The sequence below is a fragment of the Diplotaxodon limnothrissa genome, linkage group LG4 (assembly GCF_057381915.1).
Source record: "Diplotaxodon limnothrissa isolate DT_005_m linkage group LG4, D_limnothrissa_male_GT1.1, whole genome shotgun sequence".
Classification (NCBI taxonomy): domain Eukaryota; kingdom Metazoa; phylum Chordata; class Actinopteri; order Cichliformes; family Cichlidae; genus Diplotaxodon; species Diplotaxodon limnothrissa.
In genome coordinates this window covers 5,601,563-5,611,831 of record NC_140599.1, presented here as the reverse complement: position 1 = coordinate 5,611,831, position 10,269 = coordinate 5,601,563, and the positions used below count along the sequence as shown (strand labels likewise).

Genomic DNA, 10,269 nt, shown 5'->3' with positions numbered 1-10,269 from the left:
ATCTCCAAATGACTAAGATATTATTACACCACCCAGATCAGCCTGCTTATTATTCATGGCTCTACAAGAACATCCAAATTAAGACCAGTCAAAGTTATATTAATGTGAGTGTCTGCAATAACATCCTGATGAAACTAAATATTTTGTAAGAATTTATTCAAAGTATTTGCAGGGTGTTTATAACTTTACCAAAATATCAATACATCATTTCTGGTTTGCCTTGGAAAAGTATTTGAGTATCATGCACAGAGTATAATGTAATGTTGACGTGTACAGTAGCATGCAACATAAAACGTTTTTTTTTTTTTAGATATATACACCAAGAAAATAGAATAATATATGAAGATAAAAACAAAAAGCATTGAAAAACAATAATTCAGGCTCAGACTTGTACATTTTAAAATGAAGCCAACCCAGATTCATGTCCAAGATCAAATATAAAATACAGTATGAATCAATATAATGAAAAAAAAGTAAAGGTTCAAAGGAAAGGTTGTTTAAAAGAATGTTTCCATCCATTACTGATGCACTCTTTGTAAGATTATAAAGGGTGAAAAAAAGTCAAACAGTTTTTTGAACCTAAATTGTTCAGTGGTGTTTGTCAAAGGCTACTTGGAATAAGAGGGTTTCAATATGTAGGGTAAAAAACTAATGTTTTCTTACAGTGTAAAGAAAATGTTTTAATGTTAGAGGAAAGGATAACCTTAGAACGGTTGACATCACCCATTGGTTTTAGTCCCACTATAAAGCTTCAAGATGAGCAATTTTGCCAATTTTCTCCTGATATTTTGAAACTGGGCGTCATGAACAAGGAGCAGACATGACAAGAACCTCAGGGGACAAAGCCCAATTTTAACGATACACTTCGATAAACAGTTTTACAATCATTTGAGCCTCCCCCCATACACCCTTCACATTTAGCTTTGACATGCAGCCTGCAGAGATCCAGAAGGGGAACCTTTAAATAAGAACTGATATCAAACTCACAGATCCGGATATTGTGAAGTCAGGTGACCACCAAAGGCATTGGGCCGAAGATGATTCCTTTAACTTGAAGGTATGCCACAAGGAATCGAAAATAACTGTAATTTAAAAGTACTTATAGTACTAGGACCACATAATACAAGATTAATTGCTAAATACCATTCATTATATCAGGGAAATATTGTTACAAAGAATGGTATATTGAAGAAATAGAACCCATACGACACTGGTGAACATTTATTGGCCTGCAGGTATTTTCGGTGTGGTTGTATTTTGGATGTTTATGCGATTCAGGTCATTATGAATGTTAATAAACTGGTGATGGAGGGGATACATTCTCAAAGACATCTTCTGCATGACTAGTTTTCTCTTCATCATCATCTTCTTCCCTGTGATTGTCTACAAACATACAGGCCTCTTTTGGACATCTGTAATAGTCACTGGGATCTGTTTCCTTAAAATCACAGTCGCCATCATTCACTGGCTCCTCATAGTCATCGCTCAAGTCTCCATCCTCTCCTGTAGCTTCACCTTTTATTTTTTGATGCAGATCAACATTCACATAGACCTCCTCATCGCTCTCAATGTCTCCCCACGTGTAGTCATTCCCAACTTGGACAACCACTGAAACACACGTAAAGGAAAACAATGTGAATATATAGTTAAACTTGTAATCATTTAAAATTGTGTCTCTTGGTGAGTACACACTTTGAGTTTGGATGAGAGCTGCGGGCTGCTTGTGTTGTCGTTTTCTTCTGAGGATCAGCAACACCGCTAAGAGCAGCAGCAGGAGCAGCAGCAGGATTACAACAGATACAGAGGACACCAGCGGCATCAAAGACACTAGGAGGACAGCATTTGTCTATTAGAACACATTCTGTCCCACTGAAATGAACTGCTTCTCATTTAGGTTGTTAATGCAGAGCAGGGATGTCAAACCCATTTTACAGCGGAAGCCAAATACAGCCCACACTCAAGTGGGTTGAAACAATGAAACTCTGTCAGTGTACAAAAGTTATTGCACATTTAATCCCTGCAATATTTCAATATAAGAAAAAGAAGTGCAAGTTCAACAATATGTCTCAGTTTTTCTGTAGTATACAATGACAAAACCCAAACTTTTTTATTTAATTGTTTATCTGTTACTTAATTACTTTGATGTAGTAATGAATGACTGTGGGTGAGACCTTTGTCAGTAGGACAAGCTAAAAAGTCTATGAAAATTCAGATAAAGTCTAAAATTTATGCCAGATTGGAGTCTTTCCCATGTCGATTTGTTTGACATCTCTGGTCCAGAGCATGTATAAGCAAATACAAATAGCAAAGGATTGCTTTGCTAGGATATATTATCAGTTGTGTTTGTTCCTGTTTCTGTTCAGTTTTGTTTCTATATCAGAACTGCCTTCTGACGTATACCTGCTTCTCCTTTTCTTCTCCTTTTCTTTCTTTTTAAATGCATACAAATTTAGAAATTAACAGAATGAGAGACATCTGAGGGAAAAATACTGCCCAGTAGAATTGCCAGTGATATTTATGATTCTTCTTTCTTAGTAAAAAATAAAAATACATATATTTAACAGTGTACTTACATTTAATGATGACAGTAATCGGTGCAGTTTCAGCAGATGTGAATGTCCGTGTGGACACTGTGACCTCGTACACACAGCTGTAGTTGCCCTGCTGTTCATACTCAGCTACAGGGAAACTAAAGGAGGCTGAGTTGTTGACTGCTGGCTCTGTGAGGTTGGAGCCAGAGAAGCTGAGAATAAAATGTCCACTGGAAAATGTGGAGTTAATGGAACAGGTGAGGATGAAGCTGTAACCCTTGGTGATCTGTGCACCTTCAGGACCCCAGACAAGTCCTGCATTAGGAAACGTCAAGGAGATGCTGGGCCTCTGCAGTCTCACTGTGTGAAAACAGATTGAGATTAAGATCATATGATTTTCTTTACTTTGTAATGTTTAAGACATTTAAGTGCAGCATTAGTAACGTATTACTCAATGCTTTTAAAGATGAACTGAACTGTTTGTGAGTGTGTTAACAGACACTTTATTATCATACTGTAATTCATGGTTAATTCAGACAGTTACTAGTTGTTAAGTATTTTGTGTGACGAGTAAAGGGACGACTTGCCTTATAAAGCATTTAGAAAAAAAATGAAAGTAGCTGAAGACTCGAACAAGTCTCAGCTATCTTGACAACAGATAAATGACACAGACAAAGAACAAAGAGATACAGGACATGTAAATATTTATTGCCAGTTACAAACATAATCCCCCCGAGGTTTGCAAAATACTGACATGTAGTTAAGACCAGAGTCTAAACCATAGTTTGTAAGGTGGGTTTAGGAATAAAAGACACACTGGACAGCTGGAGCCACAGGGTAGCTTTGCCTCATTATACTAAGACTAGTAAGGTTATCACAAGGCAATAGTGAGTTTTTCAAAGCGCTTCACAGATATCAAGTATCCCTCATGATTCACTGATACCCCAAGGAAACCAGGAGGAACCAAACATGCAGGGAGAACATGCAAACTCCACAAATAAAGGGTGTGCTAGATGTTGGGGTCAAACTCAGGACCTTCCCACTGTGAGGCAACAGTGCTAACCACTGCACCACTATCCTCACTTTAGAGAAGACCACACGAAATACTTAAAATACACACAAAACTAACAACTAGCAACTACCTTAATTTACAATAAAAAAATAACCACAATTAATACACTCACAAAAATCTTAATCATATATATACATATATACATATATGTATATATTTGTGTGTGTCTCTAAATAATAATAATACTTAGAATTTCTGAATTAATCATGAATAAAATTTTTAATCTGTATTTATAAGTTACATACTAATGAGGAGTAGTGCTTTATAAATGATGAGTTACGCACTTACTAATACTTTACTAACAGTGTGACATTATTTTCAAGTGTTACTGTTTTTTGTGACCTGGTGAATGAAATTCCACCATTGACTCTTTTAGGCCCCAACTTAACATTTAGCTCTTTTTAGCTGCTAAATGCTCCACAGTGTGTAATAGTTTGTTTCCAGTAGTCTGTGTTTAGTCCTCAGTACTGTGGGCCTTGAGAGCATTTTGTCAGGCAGTCAGAAACTTTATAAAACAGCAACTGCTGTTATAAATACTAGAAATAACTACTGCAGTATCCTCTTATATACATTGCTATTAATTATTGACTATCATACATACTACATGCTATCATTTGTTTTCTTACCTGTAACAGAGAGCCTAACAGAGTCACTTGTTGGGGAGTAAAATTGTTGACTTGGGCCGCTTTCCTGATACTGACACTGGTACAATCCCTCATCATCAAAGTCTACTTCAGGAATATTGAAGGTAGCAGAGTTTGTGTTTGAGTTTTGGGTCCTGTTGAATGAATCTGATGTTTTCATAAGAATGAACGTTCCACCTAAAGTTTGAGTTGAGAATGAACAAGTGATTCCAATGTTTTGACCCCAGGTCACCACACCAGCAGGACTGATGGAGATATTGGGTTTGCTTACTGAAAAGAAAAAAACCCAAACAATATTAAATATATTGGTAGTTGAGTGACTACCCTTTGATTATTTATAGAAAACAAATGCAACATGGTGTTCAGGAAAGTGTATTTGTTCTTACCAGTAACAGAGATTCTGACAGAGTCACTGAGGGGGGAGCTGAATGTGTTACTTGAAATGCGTTTCTCATACTGACACTGGTACAGTCCCTTATCACTGAAGTCCACTCTGTGGATATTGAAGGTAGCAGATCGGGATCCTGTTTCAGTCTGACTGAAATTACTTGAGGTTTTCTTGAGGGTGAAAGTTCCATCTAAGAACTCAGATGAGACGGAACAAGTGATGCTGATATTCTGACCCCAGCTAACCTGACCTTCATTTACAGAGATGCTGGGTTTTGGGAGACTTGCTGAAAAGTCCAAACAAAAAGAATAGTGTGAGTTTTAACAGATCACAAAGTCAAGCTACACCGATGTCCTCAGCTAATCCCAATAACAATCCATATGGCTCAACTGATACCAGTTTACATATCCAACTAGCAATTCTCTTTACAAATGGTAAATGGCCTGTATTTGTATATTGTTTACACGTCCAGTCATCCACCCATTCACACACTGATGATGGCAAGCTACATTGTAGCCACAGCCGCCCTGGGGTGCACTGACAGAGGCGAGGCTGCCGAACACTCGTGCCACCAGTAGGCAATGGGTGAAGTGTCTTGCCCAAGGACACAACGACCGAGACTATGCAAGTCTGGGCTCGAACCGGCAACCTTCCGATTACAAAACTCTTGAGCCACGATCGCCCCACAGTAACATTTAGTGACATTCTCACTGCAAGCCACTTTGCAACCCACTATCACATCCACTTTATTTTTTCAAGCTTTCTTTCAAGAATCAATATCATGCCTGCTGGCATTGTAGGCTGTTCTGTTTTGTTCTACAATGGGCTGATATTGCTGCTTTCCCCACATCTAGTTTTAAAAACGTGCAGGGAAGGTGTCAATTGCTGGAATTGAGCCAAATTAACAAATCACTGCAGGATTACATAACAGTTATTCTTTTGAGTGTCCTCGATAGAAATTAGGTCTAGATGCTAAATTTACAGTCGAAGCTTTGACCTAACTCGAACATCTTGTTTTGAAACTTCACAAACTTCATTGAATGAAATGAGAAAATCACCATGATCAATGACAGAATTTGCACCGGCAATCAAATATGTGTGTGTGTGTGTATATACATATATATACACACACACATGTAAATGTTAACTGCAAAAAGTCACTAATGATTACACAGTCTTTAAAATAATTTGGAGATGGTGTTTTTTTCTAGTGGAGCAGCAGAAGGATTGACTGTATTAAAACAGCAGCAGCAAGGACACTAAAACAGAATGAACACGTTCCATTTTTCCTTAAAATAAATTTCTGACCATCGGTGTGATGTATTTCATCTTATTTAGTTTGTCAGTCTAGAACATGTAGTTTTCACCCAAATCAGCTTTAGTTCCTCTTTTGCAAAAACCCTTCGGTTTCTCTTACCACCAAAAATCTGCAGCACTGATGAACTTTGACTTAGAATATTTGGCATTGTTGCTACATACACACGTGCACACACACATATTTATATATATTCGATATATATATTCTGATAAACAAAGAAAGGTAAAGGGCAGCTTATGACAGCATAGAGTATAAATTTGTTAGAGCTGCTTGTTTTCATCGTCCATATTGACAAGCTTTGAAATCCACTCTGTTCATGTTTTAACCTCTGTTATATTATCTTAAGGAAAATGCAGAGCACACAAAGAGGCATGCATGCATGTATTAAAAATAAAAAGAGGGAAATACAAATGCAAAATACAAAATTAAGGCAAGGGGGAAATGAGAGGTGAGCAGGAAGAAAAATCTAAAATCTGAAAAAATGTTAAGACATAAACATAAGTGACAGCCTTAGCAATGTTTTCAGTTTTTGAGACATCTTACTCCAAAAGGTCACAGACTTTAATAAGCAGCCCACTCTTCTACTTCTTCTTCTTCTCATCATCATTATTATCATCATTATTATTATTATTATTAACTATTAGATATCTTTTGCTTTGAAGAGATGCAGGGCAGTTAATATAATCATATTCCACTGATCCCAATATAATCAGTTAGGATTACCAATTAACTCAATATACATGTCTTTGGGAGGAAGCCAGAGTAGCAAGAAACAGCCCACACTATCACTGGAAGAACATGTAAGCTGTGCAGCATCAAAGTGACACTTTCAAGTAGTAATCACATGTTGACATTCTCTACAAAAAAGGATGTAAAAAAACAAGTATGTGAAACCCCATTATAATGAGATCTCCAAATGCTAACCTTAGCCGAGCCTTAGCTAATTCACAAATCAAAACTGAAGGAGTGAGGCTGTACTACGCTGATCTATCAAATAAAATTAATCTTGAGTTTATCACCTACAAGAAGCATCTGAAATCTCAGACATACCATCATGAGTTAGCATGAAGCTGGAAAAGTAACCTGATAGATGTTAGACATTCATCTGCTATAATAACTGTCTTTAAATAAAGGGATGTCAACATTATACTAGTTAGAGGAAAGTTAAAAGACTAAAAATAAAGCACAAGTAAAGAACAACTGCATGTCAGTTCATGTGTAAAAATTTAATTAATTGAAGGAGTTTGTCCAGCAGAAGGAACTGAAACCAAGTGTGCACAAATGAGGGCCAGACTTTAAGTTAACTAACATGGTGATGGATGACCTGATGAGATCTGCTGGTGCTGACCACTCGACTGCTCCAGCTCCACCAGATTATGGTGGAGCTGTGAAGAAGACTTGTGTAAAAGCTGTTGCTATGTGAACGTACTTATTTTTAAGCTTTACTCGAGAGTTCATTTATTTTCCATAAACACTAAAAATGTTTAATGAGTAATAACAAAGAAAACAAATATTATAATTTCAGTGTTTCTGCTCACCTGAACAGACGACACCCGCATCTTCACCATGGTTACAGTCGTGTGTCCCGAATCCTCTGTGCTGACACTCAGTTAGAGAACTTTCACTCCCTGAACAGGCCACATCATCAAGCAAGATCTGTCCACTTCCTTGACCAAAAAGGGCAGATGAAGTGGCACTCAGGGCTGTACCACAGTCTAAGGATCTGCAGACCACTTCAGCATCCTTTAAGTCCCAGCCATCATCACAGACTGTTCCCCATGCACTACTGTGGTAGATTTCTACTCTTCCAAAGCACTGACTCAACCCAGACTCAGATAATCTGATATGGGCACCTAGTCACAGGAACATTTGTTTAAAAAGTGTTAGTGTTTTCTTTTTTATTGTTTGGTCATGCAACCATCACACACACTTACCAACAATAATGATTATGAAAGATAACATACTTTGTATCATTTAAATTCTGAAGAAACCAAAAGAAAGCCAAAAGCCAATAACCCAGCCCAACTTTCCTTCTTGCCATTCAGTTTAGCTCAGTTATAGTGACTGGGTCACAGAGTTGTTCATCTAAACAGAGAAAGATACATTTATTCAGCACAATTTATTAGAACATTATCTCACCTAAACAGACAACACCAGCGTCCTCGCCATGTCCACAGTTGTGTGTCCCAAATCCACTGTGTCCACACTCAGTTATAGAGCTTTCAGTTCCTGAACAGGCCACATTATCAAGCCAGATTTTCCCACTTCCTGGACCAAAGTCAGCAGATGAAGTGACCTTCACCGCTTTCCGACAGCCCAGCTGTCTACAGACCACGTTGGCATCATTTAAGTCCCAGTCATCATCACAGACTGTTCCCCAGGAGCCACTGTGATAGACTTCAACCCTTCCAGAGCACCGAGTGGACCCAGACCCAGCTAGTCTGATCGGACCTATCAGCACATAATATAAACTATATATAATATTGTCCTTTAAAAATATAAAAATTTTATATTTAAGCATGTATGTATAACACATGAAAAGACACTGACCTGCTGCAGGTGCGAGAAAGGCAAAGATGCAAGAAACTACTGAAGAAGAATACGTGAGATTACACAGGACAAAGGTTGGCAAAAAAATAAATAAAACAAATATAATGATGAATGTTTGCATTGAACACTGAGACTTAAAGACTGTCTCATGCTATCTCCGTACAACATAAAGAAAAGTATTATACATTATAGAAATTATTGCTTACCAAGCATCAGAAAGTGAAGGATGTTTTGCTGTGTGCCTGCCATGACTGACCACAAAAAGCTGCTTCATGTCATTTATGAGAGCCAGGCGACAGTAAAACGAACTTCCCCTTCAGATTTCCGGTGGGTTTTTTGTGGATTGCTGAATACCATTTGCAAACATAATCCTAATTTCTAATTTAGTCTCTTAGTTGTTGTAAATCATCACAGTTTGAATAGGACTGGAAACAAATTTGCAACAGGTCTTCAACACGTTATCCATGAGAACAGACACCGTCTCCATCTAGTGGTCACACTGTAGTATTAACCTAGATTACAAGTTACCTCGATCGCTTTGATTTTCCTCACACCAGACTGTGTTTTCTGAAGTGTGTAATGTACAGTTTAGCAGAGGTAGAGCTTTTGTTTATTGCCGGTGTCGTGCCAAGGTTGGTATCCCCGACAAAATTTGTTTTCCCTGCGTGGCAAGCACGCAATGGAAAGAATTTCCAAATCACTGACAAACAGTATCACTCATTCTTGATTTTTAGTTCAGATGCACTTCTTATTATGACTTATTACTCCGAAATGTTTGAGTTGTAGCTCTTTGAAGTGAAGTTACACTAGGAAAAAAAGTAATTATCGGGCAAAATTTCTTTGATTTGTCAAAAATAATCCTGTCCGATAAATGAACAATAAATGTATCATTTTCTGATTGTAACTCACAAACTGAACGGTAATGTAACGACGCTCATCTTTCAGTTTTTACTAAAGTAAACATCACTACTTCGTCTAGTTGGTTGTAATGCAGGCAGAGTCAACCAGACATACTCCCGACGCAGGGGAAGCAAATTCTGTCGCTGATCCCTACCTTGCCACGACACAGGCAAACTGGTGTTGTGGCGAAAAGTGAATTCCGGGAATTTAAACGGTTATGAATGACATGTTAGCCTATAATCTGCCAAACATAAATCTAATGAATCATATAAAGTCATTTTGAGCCAGGAAGAATATTCTCAAGGTACTGAGCACCAGTGGCGGAGTGGGGGGGTGGCTTACTGGGCTTAAGCCCGGGTTGTTTTTTCAGAAGCCCGGGGTCTTTTGGAGTGTAATTTTTTTTCATAGTTAGATGCCTGGCTGACAACTGTATAAAGCAAAAAACTACACACAATATTCGAAGCACATAGTGCACACTGTGGGAATTTATGACTGTGCGTAAACCCCCCCTAATATTGGTATGATCCGAGCTCAGGCACTAAGCGGGGCAGGGCAGCTGCTGCCTAAGAGTGCGCTGTTGGAGAAACGGAGCTAGGCAGACAGAGGAGAAGTGAAGTTTGACTAGGTACTAGTGATGTGCGATACCACTGATTTTCTTTCCGATCGGATACCAAGTAATATTCAGGGTGGTATCGACGATACTGATCCGATACTTTGTGCACAAACTTATTTTATTTATTGTATCTCAAATTGTAGCATCATAATGATTACAGGACATCAGATTTCTTGTTCTTATCACTTAATAATGCAGAGTTCATCATATAGAAATAAAAAAAAACTGAAGTTGTGCACTATTTGAACACCTT

At 37.9% G+C, this 10,269-nt stretch overlaps 1 protein-coding gene across 1 annotated transcript; it reads right to left on the bottom strand.

Annotated features, from left to right (window-relative positions):
* Positions 1-1,291: 1,291 nt before the first annotated feature.
* On the bottom strand, positions 1,292-8,752 carry LOC146633106 (uncharacterized). Its single transcript, XM_085352911.1, has 8 exons — positions 8,710-8,752; positions 8,504-8,539; positions 8,093-8,404; positions 7,492-7,806; positions 4,230-4,517; positions 2,574-2,891; positions 1,693-1,827; positions 1,292-1,608 (listed from the first exon to the last, which is right to left on the bottom strand). Exons 1-8 carry the CDS (start codon positions 8,750-8,752, stop codon positions 1,292-1,294), a joined length of 1,764 nt encoding a protein of 587 aa, XP_085209037.1.
* Positions 8,753-10,269: the final 1,517 nt, after the last annotated feature.

Bases quoted from the DNA above. Each gene is read 5' to 3' on its own strand.
- LOC146633106 (XM_085352911.1), bottom strand. From the start codon at position 8,752: ATGGCAGGCACACAGCAAAACATCCTTCACTTTCTGATGCTTG. The intron at 1,828-2,573 runs GTAAGTACACTG...CTGTCCTCCTAG, and splicing joins GATTACTGTCATCATTAAAT to TGTCTTTGATGCCGCTGGTG. The intron at 1,609-1,692 runs GTGTGTACTCAC...CGTGTGTTTCAG, and splicing joins AGCTCTCATCCAAACTCAAA to TGGTTGTCCAAGTTGGGAAT.